General features: G+C 36.9%; 1 protein-coding gene across 3 annotated transcripts in view; it reads left to right on the top strand.

Annotated features, from left to right (window-relative positions):
- piezo1 (piezo type mechanosensitive ion channel component 1 (Er blood group)) overlaps window positions 1-21982 on the top strand; it is a 42362-nt gene that overhangs the window by 5042 nt on the left and 15338 nt on the right. For all 3 annotated transcript variants that reach the window (XR_013296161.1, XM_077581670.1, XM_077581669.1), the window contains exons 6-37: window positions 499-712; window positions 1232-1403; window positions 1946-2053; window positions 2784-2856; window positions 3270-3373; window positions 3956-4035; window positions 5008-5188; window positions 5497-5602; window positions 5842-6023; window positions 6192-6340; window positions 6463-6621; window positions 7095-7192; window positions 8385-8551; window positions 9319-9495; window positions 10935-11060; window positions 11124-11324; window positions 11527-11731; window positions 12351-12455; window positions 13395-13551; window positions 14315-14558; window positions 14693-14789; window positions 15037-15202; window positions 15581-15670; window positions 16530-16642; window positions 16900-16959; window positions 18034-18134; window positions 18226-18370; window positions 18549-18605; window positions 18934-19106; window positions 19209-19318; window positions 19819-19995; window positions 21573-21831. Coding sequence is in view for 2 of the 3 variants with exons in the window: in XM_077581670.1 (XP_077437796.1) it covers window positions 499-712; window positions 1232-1403; window positions 1946-2053; window positions 2784-2856; window positions 3270-3373; window positions 3956-4035; window positions 5008-5188; window positions 5497-5602; window positions 5842-6023; window positions 6192-6340; window positions 6463-6621; window positions 7095-7192; window positions 8385-8551; window positions 9319-9495; window positions 10935-11060; window positions 11124-11324; window positions 11527-11731; window positions 12351-12455; window positions 13395-13551; window positions 14315-14558; window positions 14693-14789; window positions 15037-15202; window positions 15581-15670; window positions 16530-16642; window positions 16900-16959; window positions 18034-18134; window positions 18226-18370; window positions 18549-18605; window positions 18934-19106; window positions 19209-19318; window positions 19819-19995; window positions 21573-21831 (4556 nt within the window). In the remaining variant the exon portion in view is untranslated. The remainder of the gene's footprint in view (window positions 1-498; window positions 713-1231; window positions 1404-1945; window positions 2054-2783; window positions 2857-3269; window positions 3374-3955; window positions 4036-5007; window positions 5189-5496; window positions 5603-5841; window positions 6024-6191; window positions 6341-6462; window positions 6622-7094; window positions 7193-8384; window positions 8552-9318; window positions 9496-10934; window positions 11061-11123; window positions 11325-11526; window positions 11732-12350; window positions 12456-13394; window positions 13552-14314; window positions 14559-14692; window positions 14790-15036; window positions 15203-15580; window positions 15671-16529; window positions 16643-16899; window positions 16960-18033; window positions 18135-18225; window positions 18371-18548; window positions 18606-18933; window positions 19107-19208; window positions 19319-19818; window positions 19996-21572; window positions 21832-21982) is intronic.

The raw sequence follows: 21982 nt of genomic DNA on the forward strand, positions 1-21982 counted from the left end.
CATTAGCTAGCACGCTATTAGCAAGTAGATAGATAGATAGATAGATAGAAAGAACGAACGAACGAACGAACGAACGAACGAACGAACGAACGAACGAACCATTAGCTAGCACGCTATTAGCAAGCAGATAGATAGATAGAGCCATTAGCTAGCGTGCTATTAGCAAGCAGATAGATAGATAGATAGATAGAACCATTAGCTAGCGCGCTATTAGCAAGAAATATAGCTAGATAGATGGATGAAAGATAGATGGACAGACAGATGGATAGAGAGGGAAGGAGAGAGTGACAGCTAGCTAGGGGTGTGCCAAAAAAAACATTATTGTGTATGTTTTTTTCCCCATAACATTGACTGACAGCAGAAAGAGGGATAGTTCCCAAGTTCCAGAAAAATTATTTGGTAGATATAAACAAAGTGGATCAAAATGTGTATGTACAGATTTCGATGAACCTGTATTTTCTTTATTTTTTTTAATGTTAGACCTTTTGTTCTCTCTAGGAATCACGTTGCCCTCCGCATTCTCAGCCGTGTACTTCCTGCTTTTCATTGGCATCAGCACATGGTGGGCGTGTCACCTTCCAATTAGTCACCTGGGTTTCAACACTCTGTATGTGATGGTGGGCTTCTTCACTGCTGGCCATATTGTTTGTCTGTACCTGTATCAGTGTCTTCTGGCCCAAATCCTTTTTCCACCACAGAGTCTGTGGGCAAGGTAAGATTATATACATTACATGTCGTACTGACATAACCAGTGTTGGGCATGTTGCTCTAAAAAAAAGTAGTTAGTTATAGTTTCAAATGACCTCTTTAAAAAAAAAAAAAGTAAAGGCAGTTACTGCTTTGTAAAAGTAATTAGTTACTCAGCAAAGTAACTAAAGTTTTAAATTTGAAAAAATTGAAAATAAATAAATGACTAAATAAATAAATAGATGAATAAAACTAAGAATAAAAACGGATACAAAAAATATAATTCAAAAATTAAACACAAAAAATAAATGGAAATTAAAAACAACAAAATACTATATATATATATATATATATATATACTTTTTTTTTTTACAAAACCTCTTTTTTAACAGATGTGCTGATTTTAATATGACGATGACGATATTGTGGCCATTTTAATATTGCGATATCACGATATTGCCATTATCGCGACATCCTTATCGCTCACTGCACATGACTGCCAAAACCAAATACCATATTTTCTTTACTGTTTGTGCCTACCAAGGCTCTTTGGTTTGAAGGACATTATCAAACCCGGAAACTGCTCTACACCGTATGACTTCAACCTTAATGCTGAATATGACTGGCCAGTTTATGTGAACCCAGGAATACTCTTACTTCTCTACATTATGTCCGCAATGGTTCTGAAGACGGGATGTCAAGGAACACTTAACCAGGTATCTGTTAATTATTATTTCATTATTTTACATGGATTGCAAGTCTACAATTATACATTTGTTTTTAAACTTTGAGGAATTGTTGTCTCAATGAGGGGCAATTTTAGCATAAATGCTGCTGCTCTTGCCAGCCAAGATAAATTTCACTTCCACACTTATGAAAGAGAAGTATAACACTTATTGCGAAAGTCGCTAACTACAATGATGAAGGCTATTTAAATGTTGAGGTATAGCAAAAGAGAAATGGATTGGAATATTGAAATTTACATATCTTAATCCTAATTTTTGGGGGCATACAGGAACATCTCTACATACACATTACAATGTATTTACTGCAGTAAACAAGCCATAATATGTATTAAAAAAGACCTTGGACTTATATGTTGATGTGTAAAACATGTTAACAGAAATTGACTTATGAATAATTTGACTAATCTAAAATCTAGTGCTGTCAAAATTAAAGCGTTAACTGTGGCAAATTGTAATTGAAATGTGTTGGGATGGCATTATACTTAATTGTTGTGTTTTTCTCCTTTTCTTAGAATGAAGACAAGCAGCTTAACTATACAAATGAGCCAAAGGAGGAAATGGTTGAGTTGAGCTCATGGAATCAAAAGAGGGAGGTTGAGTGTGAAGAAGACGACACACAGGTAAAATGCATGACTATATTTGCACATATCATTTTTAACAATATATATTATCCGGTTTTAATTGGATTATTTGAATCTGTGATGCTTTCAAAACTGACTAGTGTTCTATTCATCTTTTTTTTTAATATATATATATATAATGAAAAGACCTCAACGTGCAATTTAAGGCACATTACTTTAAACATGTAGAGTGAATTACAAAGTAGCATTGGTCCAGAATATTGAAAAAATAATTAAAGTAAGATAGGTACCGGCTGTCAAACTCACTTACCAGCCAGACACTCGTTGGTAATGCTAACAGCTAGCCACTAGCCACTTACGTCGGAGACTTCTGCTGTATCATACAATGACGGCGTAAATAATTAGCGGTTTCTTAACATCCTAAATTAGCGATTGAATATGAGTTTGAGATAGTGTTGTTTTGACGTTGGTCGCAACTACGATAAAGAAATCCTAAATGTCTAAAAGCGAAGTCAAGCTAGCCATCGCGGGGGCTAACTTCAAAGTGTATGTCTACTAAGGCTATTTGCATTGCCGTCAATATATTATTTGGTAAACTTTATTTTGAAGTTAGGTTTAGTGTGTTACATTGAGTATGTTTCAGCTTCCTTGACATGTCAGAATGATATTTCACATCAGCCACAATTGCAAAATTAAAGGAATTGGCTTCATTGTTCCAATACTTTTGGAGGGGAGTGCAGAAGTTAATATTTATTTTTCTATGTCGCAGCTCATGCTCTTGTGTGTGGGAACAGAGCAAAGCCATGAGGAAACTGTTGCTGAGGAAGTTCCACCGCAACTTGGTATGTTCATTTTTTGATTTATATCGTATGTTATGTGCTATTTATTGAAGGAAATTGTAAATGAAGACAAAAATGGGGCATTACAAATGGACACTGTTCAATTCAATTAACAGCTATTAAGTACGTTAAGGTTTTTCTTTTTACAGTTGGATCTTCAAATGTCTTAAATTAAATAGAATCCCGTGTTGTATTCTCACCGAAATGTACAATTCTGGTGGATTCTAAGCCTTTATATCCTTCCTTGTTGTTCAAAATGAAACCAGAAATTGTCAAGACTCCTTCTTCTTTTCTGTTTTCATTTTGTTGAAATTCAAGAAGTTTCAGAGTCACTTTGATTTCCTCCAGCCTTCAGGCATTATAGATTTTAGATATTTTATAATAATCCAAACTGACTCGCTCTTTTTCTTTGACAGGTTTTGGTCATGCAACTGGTGATCAACAAACTGAAAGCCCGTTTTTAATGCTGGGAAAGATGGTCATGCAGCAGAGTTATGTCTTGGCCCTGATAACAATGATGGTAATTATTTACATAAACCAATGTGGTCAATGTATGAAATAGAATACACCGTTACAAAAAGTCATAATGGAGATAAAAAGTATACACGCCCTGATGCCAGGTTAATTTGGTATTTAAAAATGAGACCAAGAGAAATCATTTCCAAAGGTTTTCTGCCATTAATATGACCAATAACCTGTACATGTCAATTGAGAAAATATTGAAATATTTTAAGGGAAAAAAATTGAAAATGTGTACACCCTAAACCAATGGTGTCCAAACTCGGTCCTCGAGGGCCGGTAGTCCTGCTGCAGGTTTTGGATGTTTCTCTTCTCCAACACAGCTGAAGCTCATCAGGAAGCTCTCTGCATAAGCCTGATAACGATTCTGTTGATTGGAACAGGTGCGGTGCATTGCTGGTCTATTTATATATAAGTCCGCGGTCTCAGGGCACAGAGAGACGGCCATTCCAACTCTCGCGCACTCGTCAGGGGAATGCACTACAACACAATTAGTGACTGCTCTAAACAAGTGTAACATGAAATCTTGCAGCTTTGTCAACTTTAAAAAAAAAAAAATCATCTGTTGTTTCTTGCTATTCAGGTTTGGAGCATCACATACCACAGCTGGCTGACATTTGTGCTACTGTTGTGGGCCTGCCTCATCTGGATTCTGCGTGCTAGGTTAAAAACGATGCTACTAATAAAAAAGCATATACAGTGTGTGCGTGTGTGTGTATATATATATATATATATATATATATATATATATATATATATATATATATATATATTAGGGGTGTTAGAAAAAATCGATTTGGCAATATATCGCGATATTACGGCGCGCAGTTCTCGAATCGATTCGATATGCGGCGGAATCGATTTTTAAATATCATTTTTTTTATGGGAATATTCAACAAAACGTCTTACTTAGGGTTAGGATTCACACATTAAGCATGGAAGAATGTTATATTAATGGAACATTAAGCCTTAATGTTTGATTCTCAGTGCTGTTCAAACGTGAAACGGACTGCAACCTGAATTTTCAGAGAAATAAATACATTTTCATACAAATCTAACTGTTTACTGTTAACTCTTTGACTGCCAGACGTTTTCAGAAAAGGGATGCCGTGTGTGCCAGCCGATTTAAGCATTTTTGACTGATCTTTCAAGGTCCACAGAAAATTATGTGTTTGGACTATGGAAACACACATACTACCAAATGAAAGATTGGACTGTCATCTTTCATCAGAAAAAAAAAGTTTGTTTCTACCTTATTCCGTTTTTCAGTAATCAACAATAGAAAATGGTTAGTTTCACCTCTGTTTTGAAAAAAAAACGTATTTTAACGTCTTTGGCACTCCTCCATAGGATTTTACTAAACGTTATTTAACGTTTTTGGCAGTCAAAGAGTTAAGTATTTTCTAAATTTGAGTTAATTTTTTTTCCGCAATAATCAATTTATAGATTCGTATCGGGATTAATCGAATCGAATCGTGACCTATGAATCGTGATACGAATCGAATCGCCAGGTTCTAGGCAATTCACAACCCTAATATATATACATATATATATATTATTTTTTGGTAAAATATCTTGTTTTTTAAAAATCTGTTGGAATTTATTGTCAAACACTATGCCTTTTATTTTTTGTAGACGACATGCAGCCATGCTGTGCTCTCCGTTTATCTTGGTCTATGGCCTGGTATTATGTTGTCTGCAGTATGTATGGGCCATGGAGCTTGCGCCTGAACTGCCTACCACCGTGGGAACCATGAGTCTCAGACAGCTAGGGCTAGATAAAGCCCAGTACCCCTGTCTGAGACTCGGAGCTATGGTATAGTAAAAAAAAATGTATATATATATATATTTTTTTTTATTTATTTATTTATTTTTTTGCAGTTTTTTTTGCAGTTGTTCAAGAAAGCAAAGTTTTCTGTATAAAAAAAAATGTATTTTTTTTTATACAGAAAGTATTCAGAAAGTTTTCTGTATAAAAAAAAATGTATTTTTTTTTATACAGAAAACTTTGCTTTCTTGAACAACTGCAGACTCTAAAATTCCCTGCTCAAGAAGACACAAGTACAGATGCGCCTGAAGTTACTCATTATACATCATTGCTTCCCATCTGTGTTTCCTCTTCAGCTCCTGTTCACGTCAACATTCTGGCTTTTGGTGCGTCAGTCAGTTAAGGAAAACTTTAGCAAGAGGAGGACAACGGCTACATCACTCGAAGAAGTCACTTCAACAGGTTATTTTTTTTTTCCAATAAGTACATGTTTACATTAAAAAAAGTCTTATTTTGACTACCGGTAATTTAACACCATTAACGGTTGTTTTCTATTTCATCCTGCAACACATACAGTACAAAATAATAGGGCTAATTTAATGTCATTATTGTCACAATGAATGAAAAAAAATTTTTTGTTGTCTTTTGTCAACTTTACCTCTCGATTCTCCTTTTTTTTTTTTACCTATCTTAACAATAAGAGATCGATTCTACAAATGAATCCCTGCTAAAGGTCCTGGGAGGCTTTGTGCTGAGTTTTTATGCCAAATATTGGATCTACGTGTGTGGCGGGATGTTCCTCATGGTCTCTTTTGTGGGAAAACTTGTTGGATACAAGATCATCTACATGCTGCTTTTCCTGCTCTGCCTCTGTATATATCAGGTTGGAATAAGAGTTTATTATTTGTGTTTAACCGCGTGTGTCTGCGTGCAAATGACCCACAATGAAATGACATTTTAGTATTCCAAATTATTAGAATTTTTTTAAAAATTTTTATTGTGCATTATTTACCCCCTAATCCTATTTATGCTGATATTTTACATTCTTAAGGTATACTATTCGATCTGGAGGCGTCTATTGAAGCTCTTCTGGTGGCTTGTGGTGGCCTACACAATGTTGGTGTTGATCTCCATCTACACATACCAGTTCGAAGACTTCCCTGATTATTGGAGGAATTTTACCGGACTCACGGAACAACAGTATGATCTTGCTTGAGACCGTTGTGATGTTTTTTTTTTCCCCACCATTTTTGTTTTCACATTACCCTACAAGTATGAAAGTTACATAAATATAGTCTAATCAAGTCCACGTGTGTCCTCAGGCTCGCAGCGATTGGTTTGGAGACATTTGCCCTCTCAGAGCTCTTCACTAGTATTCTGATCCCTGGATTCTTCTTGTTGGCCTGTATTTTGCAGCTACACTATTTCCACAAACCCTTCATGAGAATCACTGACCCTGAACATGTCACACCAATTCACTGGTAACCCCACTATTAAATAATAGTAAATACTAAAATAATAATTGCTCATGTAATCTAATACGTGGGAATGGCGCATTAGCGTGCGAGCTATTATTTTCCTATCATGACAATAAATTCCCTTGGATTGGCTGGCAACCAGTTCAGTGTGGACCCCGCCTAGTACTGCCTGAAGCCAACTGGGATAGGCTCCAGCAACCCCCGTGACCCTTATGAGGAATAAGCGGTTAAGAAAATGGGTGGATGGATGGACAATAAATATTATTCTTTAATTGAAGGAATTAGATCGCAGTAACAAAGTGAAGCACATGCATTTTTAAAGTATTGCGTAATATTCTAAACTGTTGCATCGAAACGAAATTAAGACACACACAGATAACAGTTGAAGGTGCAAACCTGCTCCTGTGTTTAGAGAGATCCTTAATTATGTATGATTTTTTAAAAATGCAAATACATTTTTTTTTCTGCCTCTCCAGGAAAAACAGCTGTGATCAGACAGTTTCAACTAATGTTGGAATGGCCTCCGACTTGGAAGAAGTGTTAACCGATATTGTTGATGAATCAGATGATAAAGGTATAAACAAGTTTTACTATGACACATCCAAACCATAACCCATCTTTTTCATGCCTTTCCTGCCAGAAGATAGGAAGCCCTATATTAAAAAAACAGTAATTATACGTTTTTGGGTCGGAATGAGTTAAGTTCAGGAAAGTCGTAAGAGAAGTGCACACAGTCCAGGCGGGGTTTCATTTGCTCACCGCCATGGCCGAAAGTAGCAGCTTTAGCCGTTAGCAGACTCATCATAAGCGCTACTTTGGAGCTGTTGGTAGATTCCGTGAGGGGCTGTTGGTCAAATATTAAGGAGCAGATAACGGGACCACATGACCCGGGTTCACACCCATAGCGGGAACGGATGTGGAAGTTTCAGTTTGCGGACTTGGTTTACAGCAAACGATGCCACGCTAGTAGCTGCCACAGTGGGCGTGGAGGTGGAATCCCCCCGATATACCAGTGTTAGAGATAGCGGACAAGATATTGAACCGACTGGAAATAAAGATTTCCAAAAGTTTATTTACAAAAAAATCTAAAGCATCACACAGTGTAAAAGTATGAACACAAAATACTTACCAAAGGGCAAAAATGCAAACAGAAAGTGTACGCAAATAAGGCAGAAGTGAATGTTAGAATAAATGTACATAAGTTATCCCATATTTACTCCAAAGCATTTATTCAACAGTGTGACCTACGTTTGAACCATGTGGGGGGCAGAAGCTGCAGTTGCAAAACAGGAACTGTGACCTTATCACAAGATGGCGACTGGAACATTTTGCGGTTAAAACTGTTGAACTTTGACTGAAACTTTCAGCGCTGAAGACAAACGTCTTTATTATTTTCAGCGCGGTGACTCTTATCTGAGATGATTGTCACATTGCTGTTGCTTCCCCAAACCCTTTAGAGCACCAACGGCTAACTAGGGAATGCCCTGTATAGAAATAAAAAGGGAGGGCTGGGCAGAATGTGATTCAGAGCGGGTAGGAGATTGTAACTGTGCACATCTCTGTCAGTTCTCCTCGCGAGTAAAAATAATCTAAATCTCTTGTTTTCCTTCCTTGTCTATTATTTATTATTTATTTATTAACTGCTTAAAGTATGCTTTGTATATTGCAACTCCCTGTTATCACATTAAGTAATTTCTCCGATGTTTTTTTTTTTTTTTCATCATCCCTTTCCTAATTATTCATGACTGTTTCCTTTTCTTTTTCAGTGGAGTTTATGCCCAGTAAATGGGGTCTGGTGATTGACAGGTTGCTGGTTCTGTTCAAAAAGTTCTCAGACATACTCAACAAAGGTCAAGTCTTTCTCTGGACTCTTTTAGAGATTCACATCATTAAGATGGTGGCATTCTTCTCTGTGTGGGTTGCACTTGAAGAGGTAAATTCAGAAAAAATATGTTGGAACTAAAATAACATTGTTTAACACAACCTGGAAACACCTGATTTATTTTACTAACATTGATCTAAATTTGTATCTTGTATTACTGGTGATTTGCTACACTTTATGTGCTGTGCTTAATACTACAAACTAGGGGTTCACAGAAGTCACGGCTCGGTACGTACCTCGGTTTTGGGTCACGGTTCGCTACGAGTTCGGTATAACTGGGGGAAAAAAAAAAGTCCAAAAATCTGAATTCTCATATTTTTTTTCATTTATTTTTAGCAGACAATACTGAAGGTAACAGTTTGTCCGACATAGCGTCATTTTAAAACTTTTGGAACTACCAAAGATAACCTGGCATAAGATGAAGACACATAAAAGTATTCAAGCTTTATTTTCAAATGTTTTCAAATACAAAAACCGTTAGACCCCTACTACAAACATTAAGTACCCCCAATGTCGAACATAATCTAGATATCGGGATGCTTGCTGACCTCTTGATTTAATTGACTTTGGAGACAGTTTCTTCCATTATGCTCACTTTTTCTTTTCCTTTCAGCTTTCATTGAATATCGGGTCAAGAAATAGTCATCATAAAAAATTAACCATAAATTCAATAACGCTTTAAAATGTTAATGCAAAGGCCTTCAAGGCCCACCATTCCTGCTCAACTGACTACTTTTACAAGCAAAATAGTAAATTGTAAAAAATGTCTAATCAAAATGCATTTATTTAACTTAATCATTGTTTTATTCTTATTGTAGCCATCCGTGTTTAACCTGGTTCTGTTGGTGCTGTGGTCTTTGGCAATGCCATTCAGTCGCTTCAGACCGATGGCTTCCAGTCTGTCAACGATCTGGGTGTGTGTAATCATCATGTGTAAAATGTTGTACCAGCTAAGCGTTGTCAGCCCGACTGAGTACTCCAACAACTGCAGCCTGGTAAGACTTGCATGACCTCACTTCTCACGTAAACATAATTAACTCATTCACTCACAGCCATTTTCACTGAAGCAGCCCTAATATATATATATATGTATATATTAGGGGTGTCAGTAAATTAAAATTTGGGGATTTTTTTTTTTAAAAATGTGCAAAGACGTACAGAACGAACCCTGATGTAAAAGCAACACTTGCTAATTTCTTAAAAATAGGCAGGTGCATAAATTTGTTGTTTTATTGATTTGAATACCTTTAGCACAAATTATTGAAACACAAAATTGCTTCTTTTCTTTTTTTTTTCTGGAGAGCTCAGTATTGTTCATTCTGTAATTTTAGCGATTTGACATGTCATCATCATTGCTCTCTCATTTAAAAAAAAAAAAATTGTAATTATTTTTTTTTTTCAAAATTGCTTTAGTAACCTCAATTTCACTTGACCAGCCTACATAGGTTAAGCCAATGATGAGAAAACATACTCACAAATGACTTGAAAACAAATATTGCTCAACATTATGGTTTAGGGAAGGATACAAAAAGCTAGCTCAGAGATTTCAGCCGCCACGTTCCACTTTGAGGAACATAGTGAGGAAATGGAAGACCACAGGCACAGTTTTAGTTAAGGCCCAGAGTGGTAGGCCAAGAAAAATGTTAGATAAGCAGAAAGCGAAGGATGTTTTTTGTGTTATTGTTGAAATTTTGTTTTTCATGCATGCGCAAATGTAATGCGCACTTCGCTAAGTTAGCAAACAGTTTAATAATCTTGCTCATGAGGTCCCACCCAAGCCTGGCTCTTCCAGGGATCTCTAAGCCTGTCAGCCCATGATTGATTGACAATCACAAACAATGGACCAATAATGTGCCGTTGTTAATAATGAGTGGCTGGCAGACCCAATTGGAGGAGAAATGACTTGCACCACCTCACATAAGCTAACTGATAGGCAGTGTTGGGAACGTTACTTTAAAAAAGTAATTAGTTATAGTTACTCATTACTTACTTTAAAAAGTAACTGAATTACTTAATAATAAAAGTAACTCGTTACCAGGCAAAGTAACTATTTTCACCACTTAAAAAAATATTTTATATCAAATATATATATATATATATATTTTTTTTTACATTAATATTATTATTATATTTTTATACAAGGAATTCAAATTAGTGTCCAGGCTTTATAGGGTGTTTTCATTTTTTTTTGTGAGTATTTATGTCACACAAATGCCTTGACATATCATATAATAATAATAATAATTATTATTATTATTATTGATTGTTTATCCATCAACTTTCTGAGGTTATTTTTATTTCTCTTTTTTTGTGAAGGGGATTTTGAATGTAGTTGAGGTCAAAGGTGACACAATTCATCTCAGGTTTTGTATGGTAGCTGGATTAAGAGTCGCCAATTGTGTTTCTTAACAGTTTCTTTCTCTTTTCCTAACAGCCACTTCTGAATGAAACCAACCTTTCACAAAAGGAAGTCATGAATTCATCCTTGTATAAAGCACCGGTGGATCCAGCCAAATGGTTTGGCATCAGGAAGGAAGCTACTGTACTGGACTATAGCAAGGTAAAGAGCACATAAAAAAATAAAAAATATATATATATGTATATATCATTAACTTTTTTTCAGAACCATTTAGTGGTGCTACTGTTGTTGGCATTCGAGGCCACAGTGTATCGTCACCAGGCCCACCACTATCGTCAGCTGCAACGATCTCCCTCCATCATACCCGCTCTGTTCCCAGAAGTCACAAGGAACACTTTAGACCAAGGCCTTCTACACTGCTTGAAATACCTGCTCAACTACACTTTTTACAAGTTTGGATTAGAGGTGACAGTAATATGTTGCTTATTGTTCACAATGACTTTGACTAAAATATAAATTTTCAAAGATTTGTATTTATTTTGCAAGCCGTGTTTAAAAATACACTTAGGGAGCTGTTATTGACTTTTTTATGAGAGTCTGCCTCTGAGACATATTTCAGATCATTTTTCTTACTGTATATCTAATAATACACGTTTTTAATTTGAAGATCTGCTTCCTAATGACTGTGAATGTGATCGGTCAACGGATGAACTTCTTGGTGATCATCCATGGTTGTTGGTTGGTGGCCATCTTGGTGAGGCGACGCCGGGCATCCATAGCAAGGATATGGCCAAAATATTGTCTCTTTCTGGCCATCTTCATGATTTATCAATACATACTATGTGTTGGTATACCACCTGCTCTGTGTAAAGGTGAGCCTTTATTAATTTGATACATAAGAATTGTATTTGGTTTTCATGGTTGGGTGACTTAAAGTAGAAAAGAGAGTTCATTCCAAGAGGCTATTTTTAGTATATTTTCTTCTATAAGAAATACAAGTGACATAAAAAAAAAAATACTCATGCAGACAAGTTAAAATTACCCCAAAAATGGGTTACCGGTTTATCAACTTAGCTGTTTAAAATGAATACTAGTTTCATTACCAGCATTTTCAAAGGAGGTCAGAGGTCACTCCACTACTTTGTAATTCACTCTCCATGTATAAAGGAAGGGAATGTGCCTTAAATTGCACTTTAAATTATTTTTATTATTTAAAAAAATAAATAACTGTCAAGATTTTAAGAACACAACTTTAAGCCATTAATACCTTATTTTACACATGGACCATGTATAAAATTGTAAAAAAAATAAATAATTTTTTTTTAATTCAATGTGAAAAGGCATTTTACAAAATAAACTGAGCCATCCAGCCACCATTTTCTGCTTTATTTTTAACACCATCATCTACAACTACTACTACTTTTTTTTATTTTAATGGATTTACAGCAATCATCTGCAAATGTTCTGTTTTTCTCTTTTTTTGTGCTATAGATTACCCATGGCGGTGGAACACGCCACTTTTAATGAACTCTGCTCTTATCAAATGGTTTTATCTGCCAGACTTCTACACTGTGCCTAACTCCAAAAACCTGATAGGTTGGTTGGTGTTTGTTTGGTCTTGTGTGTCTTCTGTGTGTGCAAGTGTCTTTTTTTCCCCCTAATGATTTATCCATCTTAAGTTAAATCAGAACCCTTCATATGTGCTCTGTTCCGATTTATTCAATTCAGATTTGTTTTTACAGTACCATATAATTACTGGGGGGGGGGCAAAAAATCGATTCTCATAAGAATCGCGATTCTCATTTTGTACGATTCAGAATCGATTTTAAATGTCCCAAAATCGATTTTATTTAAATTATTTTATACTGTCTTGCCCCCTTGTTTGTGTGTGCCTTTATTGGGAGCGCTGTTCATGTTGTACCTGATTTGGCCACTTAGGGGCAGTGTGGTTCCATCTGTTCTGATACAATTAAGTTGTAGCCACATTAGAGAGTAGAAGGAAAAAGTCATGATCAAATTATTCCAATGCAAGTTTTTTTGCAGTGTAGGAAGAGCTTATGCCGGTGAGTAATGTTAAGATGCTTCTCTGTATACATTCCTGAAGCGTTTTGCATGAATAGCTGTTCTTTTGAGTGATTAAAGTGCCGCGGGTAGTGTGCTAATTAGCGTTAGTGAGTCAGACTAGAGTAGATCATGATGATTCTTTGCACACCTACAAATTGAAGCAGAAATTATTGTCAATCAAATCAGTTTGAATCAAAAATCATTCTGAATCGAAAATCGATTTTGAATCGAATCGCAGACCAAAAAATTGGAATTGAATTGCGAGACCACCCCTAATAATTACTACTAATACTAGGATCAAAAGTTACTTTGTGATTCCTGTCCTTAATATACAAAATGAGTAAATAATAAACAGGTCAGACTCAGTGTAGGTCTAGTTGTTGATGTTGATGTGTCTCTTGCTCATATTTAATGCCATTTTCTACTCTGATTTAAAATGCTTTATTCTAATGGGTTATGTCTTTTCCACAGTGGATTTTGTGCTTCTGATTTGTGCGTCACAGCAGTGGAAAGTATTTAAGTGTGAGAATTGCGAGGATTGGGTGGTTATGGCTGGTGACAATACAGACAACCCTGATCCGATGGAAGGTCGACTTTTTAATCCTGCACCCAATTTTATAAACTGCAGGTAAATTCAGTATTCTGTCATTTTTTTCCCAGGAAATCGTTATAGGCAGGCAATATTTAATATCAAATTTGCAGTCCAGTGCAGTGAGGAGTGTAGTGGCTTATACATTGGAGAGACCAGGGTTGGTTCGAGGGTCAGAGGTTTAGGGGTGCTGAGCAACCCCCTTTGCTCCCGGCTGTTTTACTAGATTTTGACCGCAAGGCCCACAGAATATTGTGTTCTATTGCCATAAAAACATAGAATCTACCAAACGAAACATTATAGTTATTATATTTCTATCTGTTTCCGTTTTGCAGCAGTTAGCATTAGAATATAGCTAACTTTCATCATTATTCACAAACCTGTTGAAAACAGTGGGGGGGAAAGAGATTGTTGCAACAATGGCCCTGGTTGGTCTCTTATACATTGCTGCCACCTGCTGGCCGTTTTTGTAATAACTACCATTGCTTCATTTTCTTCAGTTCAGAGGCTACATCAAAGGTTTCTGTATGCTCTAGCATAAAAACAAAAACACACAAAAACGTATAAATACGTTTTTGGGACCGTGACAATATTTAAAATAGAACGTTTTTATAGGTTTGTGGGAGCAAATGAGTTAAAATACCTGGGAACTGTTTGAAATGGTGAATAATGCAAAAAAAAAAAAAAGTACCTGACCTTGAATGCTATGATTGTTTGTCTTGGAAAAGCCGTAGCCTCATTTCATGGTGCGAAACATTTGTCCATTTGTGTATGAGCAAACCGTGTTCCTCTCCTCTTTCAGGAGTTACCTGGACATGGCTAAGGTTTTGGTCTTTCGCCACTTGTTCTGGTTTGTGCTGTCAGTGGTCTTCATCACGGGGGCTACACGGGTCTCAGTGTTCGGATTGGGATACCTTCTCGCTTGTTTTTTTTTTTTATTGTTCGGGACCCAACTATTGATCAAACCCTCCAGGACACGCCTTGCCATGTGGGACTGTCTCATCATCTATAATGTGGCAGTCATCATATCAAAAAATATTCTATCAGTAAGTGTGATTTATTTTTTTATTTTTTTAAGTCACTGTTTTCGAGTAAATGCGTTTGCAAAAAAAAAATGCTCTGAATTTGGGTATTTAATTTGGATTCATGTAAATATGAATTGTTTCTATGTGTGTTTCAGATTCTGGCGTGTGTGTTTGTTATTGAAATGCAGAAGGGCTTTTGTTGGATGATCCAACTCTTCAGTTTAGTTTGCACGGTCAAGGGATACTATGATCGTAAGTATCATTGACAAAATTCTGAACACGTAAAGCCCCCCCCCCCCCCCAAAAAAAAAAAACAGTAAATAAGCAACTTATTTAACTAGACATATTGCACCATATTATGATTGGATTGGTGATCAGAATTTTTTATTTATTTATTTATTTATTTTTACTCGCTGATCGGCCCCCAAAATTCTTCATTATATTTTAACTGCGTATGTGTGCGCTTGTTTTTTTTTTGTTTTTTTTTTTGTCTCGACAGCAAACGTAGCTAGCGATAAGGACTGCAGCCTCCCGATAGAGGAAGCCGGGATCATCTGGGACAGTATTTGTTTTCTCTTTCTGTTGCTGCAGAGGAGGGTTTTCCTCAGTTTCTATTTCATCCACGTCGTAGCAGAATTGCAGGCGTTTCGCAAACAGGCCTCAAGGTAAGACGCAATAAATGAAGGCCCAATTCACGCAACAGTGCTGAACTGAAAACAGAGGAAATGTTGCTGACTTATTTTTCGTGACAATTTTGGAACCAGAATTTTTTTTTTTTTTTTGCCTCGTTAAATTAACATTTTCACATGCCAAATGGAATCAGACAAAACCTTAATTTGTTTTCTGAAAAGGAGTGTCACTCAACTACTAGCATGCTTATTGCTTTGTTGCCAGTCATTGTTGCAGGGCAGTGTGAACGTTTTCACAATTTGATGTCTGTATGTGAAGTTGTGAACTGTTTTCAATTTTCCATTCTTGTAGATGTCATGGCAATGACTTGTTCCTCTTGTTTTGCTCTTTTCATCCCATCTACATCTTTGCAGGGGCTTTGAGCTCTTCAAAGCCACTATAATGAAAAACATTAAATCGCACCAACAGGCTGAGATGAAATCCTTATCCCAGCTCAAGAGATCGTAAGTGCTCAAAGACCACTTTGCTGTTGACAACATACTTCATTTTTTAAATACTAGAAATTATTAGCATAGTATTGTATGTATTGTATTTTTGTCCACATCATTTTGGGATACAAATGATTAAAGGGAAAAACAACAGAACCGCTTTTCAGATTTATGTTGACTTTAATTGTTATAGGTTTATCATACCATGTGAGCATTTCCATATTAACCAATTCAAACCCAAAAATGTATAAATAATTTTTTTAATTCTTGGACCTGCACTCCCAAACATGTATTTATAATTACAAAAAAAAAAACGGCCAGCAGGTGGCAGCAGAGTATAAGAGATCAGCCAGGGCCATGTTGCAACAAGCTCTTTTTGACAGTGTTTTCACCAGGAATGTGACTAGTGATGAAACGTAGCTATATTCTAATGCTAATTGTTGCAAAACGAAAACGAATACAAACTCTAGACTCAAATCTTTTTTTTGGTAGGTTGCATGTTTTTTATAGCAATAGAACAGAATATTCTGTGGACCTTGCAAAATCAGTCAAAATCCAATAAAACAGCCGCGAGTGAAAGGGGTTGCTTCAGTGAATGGCTCGGAGTGAATGAGTTAAAGGAGATTTTTGTAGTTAAAAAAATTAATAAAATCACATTTTGCGGAGAGGATAAATTGTGGTTGCACCATACAACAAAATAATATTTGTGGCCACGAGGGTCAAATTCCCTCTTTAAGTTTGATTAAACTAAATAAGGAAATGATTCATCTATAGTATAACATTTCCATCCATTCATCCATGTTCATAAACTGGAATGCATGCTTTTCCATTTACAATGCTAATACACATTTGTCTTCCTCTTCATATCTGTCAGAATGCACAGAATTCGCTCCAAACAGCAGCGATGCAGAGATGGACATAAAGTTATTGAAGAAGACAAAGATGGAAATCAAGTTATTGAAGAAGACAATCAGAGTCAAAGTGCTGGTAGGAATCAAGACTCCGAATTTAGGGACAAAAACCCTATGGTGGTGATGTGTATGCCGGTATCATCTCTGGGTGCTATTGGACATGATTTTTTTAGTTACATCTATTTATTATATATCATTTTAGAGGGGATAAAGTGTAGAATGAGAATATATGAATATCTGAATTTAGATTTTTTTGACACATGAGGACCCTAATGCCAGTGTGTGTATACTGTACTATATAAATGTGTGTGTGTGCTTATGTGTGTTTCTAAGAAACAAAGACAGAGAGAAAGAACGAAAGCTGGCCTCAGCCATGGCTTGACCACGCAACAGGTAAAACACATGCAATGCCACTGAGAAACTCAATATGTGTTCCTGATTGTATTTGTGGGAATGCTGAAAGCATTGGATATCATTCGTTCCACTTTTCCATCTAAATGAATGGAGGGTACTGCATGCCTTGGGGGCGCTATTTGAGTGATTAAAAATATTAATTTTTGCATTTTTCCATTGGATATCATTCGTTCCACTTTTCCATCTAATTGAATGGAGGGTACTTCATGCCTAGGTGGCGCTATTGAGTTCCCCCCCCCCATTTTTTTATTGGATATCATTAGTTCCACTTTTCCATCTAAATAAATTGAGGTTACTGCATGCCTAGGTGGCGCTATTGAGTGATTATTATTGTTGTTATTTATTTATTTTTTTGCATTTTTCCATTGGATATCATTCGTTCCACTTTTCCATCTAAATGAATGGAGGGTACTGCATGCCTTGGGGGCGCTATTGAGTGATTAAAAATATTTATTTTAGCATTTTTCCATTGGATATCATTCGTTCCACTTTTTCATCTAAATGAATGGAGGGTACTGCATGCCTCGGTGGCGCTATTGAGTGATTATTATTATTTTTTTCAATTGGATATCATTAGTTCCACTTTTCCATCTAAATAAATGGAGGGTACTGCATGCCTAGGTGGCGCTATTGAGTGATTATTATTATTATTATTATTATTTTTTTTTTTTTTGCATTTTTCCATTGGATATCATTAGTTCCACTTTTCCATCTAAATGAATGGAGGGTACTTTCAGATATCACTTTTCCATATAAATTTCAACTTGCTTCAAAAATTCACACCTCCCGGCTTCAAGTGTTTTTTTTAAATTTTTTTAAATTAATTTATCTTTCAACTACAATTAATACTTTGTAATTTTCACATCATTTATCTTTCAATTTACTTCATAAGCATTCCGCTTGAAATTTGGCTAGTAACATTCAGCTTAGCATTCAGCTATTAGCATTCCGTTTTCAGCGTTCCCACGCAATTTCTGCAGAAATTGCACATAGTCTAGTTACGCTTCATTGTTCTAAAGAAGAGAAAACGGTAATATCATTCCTTTACCACAGTGCTGCATTCAGGATGGTACTACCTGTTTGAATCAGACAGTGAGGGTGAATATGAGCTGTTGTCAGAGGAACAGAAGCCTCAGAAGCAGACAGCCTATCAGGTCAGACACTTTTCTGTCATTATTACTCTTGATTTACATCTCACATATTGCATAGCGTGTTTTCATTGATGTAGTTGCTTTACTCTCCCAGTTGGCTTATCAGGCATGGGTGAACAATGTGAAAAGAGCTCTGAAAGAACATCAAAAAAACCGAAGACCACAGAGAAGACTTGAAATAGTTGAAGACAAGAGTGCCACACAACAGACTTCACAAGTGGAGGCTTGCTCACTGACAGGTACTGTATATATTTGCATATTTTAGTCTTAGACACTGAGATTGATTGATTGATTGAATAGTTCAGACACTTTCACAAATTCATACATATCTCCGAAATAACACCATTAATTTTACCGTTCGCTATTGTATGAATGCAAAATGTCTGACTGTTATGAATCTTTCATTTGTTTCTGTAGACTCAGAGGACAATGATGTGTTTGAAGATCTTCAATTAAAGGAGCCGGAGGCGTCTGGTAAGTTCATTTTCTTTTCCTCCACATCCATCGGACGCATGATCTTGCCTTGCTTCCTCATCAAGAAAACATTCCTATCTCAACTAAAATAATAAGGTCAGTTACATTATTATTTCTTTTCACTCATACGTACCCCTACACCCTACAGTATGTTTTAAATAGCAATTAAACTACCTAAAACCTGAAATTTTTTTAACTACTGTTTCGCCTCACCCTTGTTTTGAAAACATTGTCTGCTTATCTTTTTGGCTATGGAATCTTTTATGTATCTCAAATCCTGCAGTATCTCTCCCATCTCACACTGTTTATATCTGTCTGTGTTTCACAGGCCGTGGAGCGATTGTTCAGAGGCTCTTGGATATCATACGTTTCTTATGGGCCGTAGTTCTAGCAATAATGGATGGATTGACCCAGTGGCTTAACCTACTGACTAAACAGTATAGGGAAACATCAGCTGTTCTGTGCAATGAACGCTACTTCTTCATACACAAGATACAGCAAGTAAACGCAATTTATGGAAAATGTATCTCCAAGCACGCATATTGTAGTAAGATCTTCCTGAAACACTTCTTCTCTAATTCCTGGGAAACTCCATGTTGGCAGCCTCCTCACACACCAGATGACTCTACGGCTGATCAGTCTGAAGGCAGTGAGAGCCCCACACTTGATACTTACTTGAGGCAAACTGAGACCGAGTTCTCAACTCAATACAGGTTAGTGTGAGAAAGTTAACAAAAAATAAGTATATGAATACTTTTACAAGGTGTACTTTGTGGCAACAGGTGTTTGTCATTGAGGTTCACCTTGGTGCTGTGTTCACGTGAGGCCGTATGTGACCTTTGGTTTTAATTTCTGTAACTACTCTTAAAAAAACAATGGAGCAAGCATTGACTAAAAATGCTTATAAAAAAAACTGCCGGAAAGCCGTCCGGGCCTGGTGCTTTGCCATTAGGCATACTGTCGAGAACACTGCATCTAGAATATCTTTATGTTCAGTAGATAACTGAAGCATTTCATTTTAATTACAGACTGTCGTTTTGTAGGTGTTCTGTAGCTTTATGTGGTTAGTTAGGGTCTGTTGGATGTCTGATACCCTGGCAGCAACCCAACAACAGTGTGACACACGTTATATTTTCCCATGGTAAGCACATTGTTTTATTGTTGTATTATTTGCTTTTGTTGAATGTATTGTCTATGTGCTTAATTCCATTAGCCTCTTGGAGCAGACCCGGATTGTGGAGGACTTGTCTCCTCCTAAACCGAGACTCAACAGCACTGCAAACCTCTTGAGTCCTGAACTCCCGCTTGGCAGCAATGACCTGATAACTGAAACGCAATTCATGCAACAACACAGACACTCCAGAACCGCCAGCGAAGTGCTGGGAGACAGGTAGATACAGTGAATGACTAAGACTAAAGGCTGTCATTTATGCACATTCATTGTAGGGCCGGCCCAGCCTATAAGCATTTGCTTAGGGACCCCTGGCCACTAGGGGGGCCCTAATCTGGCGACCCCCCTTTTATATTTTATTGGTGGTGTTGTTGAGAATCGATTGGAATCGGGACTAACATTCTGATTATCTCAATGGCGCATACTCTCATTGGGTGTTTTAGAGGTGAAAGCAACAGGATGCACACCACATAGCATGATGCCATCCGGGATCATCTCGACATCTGATGTGCACAATAAAATAAATGAGAATAAAATAAATAAATAAAAATCACCATAAACATATTTACTTCTTGCAATGAGAAGAAAAAAATATTTTTACCTATCTTTACACTGCAAACAGGAGGAGCTTGAGTGGTTCTGGTGCTGGATCCACACTCTAATGTAAGGAAAAAGGTACATTACAAAAAATACTTTTTTGTTGCTGCACTTGGAGATTGCACTTGCACTTATTACCACAAGCCTTGTGTTCCTGATTGCACGGCATCCAATTTATCGTTGATCATTTCATTTATTCCGTGGTTTTAGCCGAACTGACCTGGCCAGTTTTTTATTTATTTATTTTTTTTTTTGCTTATCGTGCACTGCTACCTACTCCACATAATTCATGATATGTAGCACACGAGGCAATAGATAGTATGGGCACCATGTGACATGGATGGATGGACAGTGAAAGGGCTCATCTTGAAGTTACGAAATTTAGCATGGGACCAAGTTCGTGCTTACCTCGACGGGGACGCAGCTTGCCCCCGAAGCTGCATCCGACGGGACGTGCACGGATGCTCGAGGTTCCCCTTCGATCCCGATGGCGATGCGGCTTTCTTCTGAAGTTTTACCCGACGAGGGGGTTTCTGGTAAAAAGCCCTGTGGTGTTTGCTGCATGGCTTTTTAAGGCCCATGGCATGCTGCCTCTATGCCGTTTGCCCACGAAGCTTCATCCAGTGAATGGGGAAGTCAGGAGACGTGTGATCACCCGGTGGCTTCCCACGTCTTGACAAATTTTGTATCGCTAACGCTCTTCCACATGCTACCAGTACCATCTATTTCCTTGTCCACTGTGGGCTTCATTCAACTCCCCAACATGCTGGCTATCCTCTGATCAAAGCTACCGTTGCCATCTACTGGCAACTACACCTCAATTTTTAAGCTCGATACTTTGCCTGGGACTTGCATAAGGTCCTACTACGTCCTGTAAATAAAAAAAAACCCTGCAAAACCCGAGTTTATTCGTGGATGGCACTTAACATTTGGATTAAAAACCAGAGTTAATTCGTGGATGGCATTGAACGAGTTATGGGAAAAGTGCACAACTTCCATGTAAAAAAAAAAAAAAATCATAGTTACTTTAGTTACTTTGAGTAACTAATTTTACAAAACAGTAACTCCGTTGCTATTGCTAAATGAATTCATTTTTATAATAAGTAATTTGTAACTATAATTAGTTTTATACATGTAGTTGACTGGATGATGACAATGACTAACAGACCTGTTTGTGACATTCTATTTTGCCTCCCTAGGAACTTTTTTATTGAAGAGCTAGAAGAGAGCACAACGTTCTACAACAACCAAAACCGCATGCTGAAGCTGCTGTTCGCCACACACAATCTGCTGGCTGCCAACTCTGAGCTAGTTTGTTATCTCATCATAATATTGAATAATGTGGTCAGTGCCTCCGTGATATCACTGGTATTGCCGATTATGGTCTTTCTGTGGGCTATGTTGACTGTCCCAAGACCAACCAAAAAATTTTGGATGACCGCCATTGTCTACACGGAGGTAGGTAATGCCTAACAAAAATCTATCTAGTGTCTGTCTGGAAATCTATCTATCTATCTATCTATCTATCTATCTATCTATCTATCTATCTATCTATCTATCTATCTAGTGTCTGTCTGGAAATAATTCTCTCTCTCTATCTCTAGCTCTC

Source organism: Vanacampus margaritifer, chromosome 12, assembly GCF_051991255.1.
Source record: "Vanacampus margaritifer isolate UIUO_Vmar chromosome 12, RoL_Vmar_1.0, whole genome shotgun sequence".
Taxonomy (NCBI): domain Eukaryota; kingdom Metazoa; phylum Chordata; class Actinopteri; order Syngnathiformes; family Syngnathidae; genus Vanacampus; species Vanacampus margaritifer.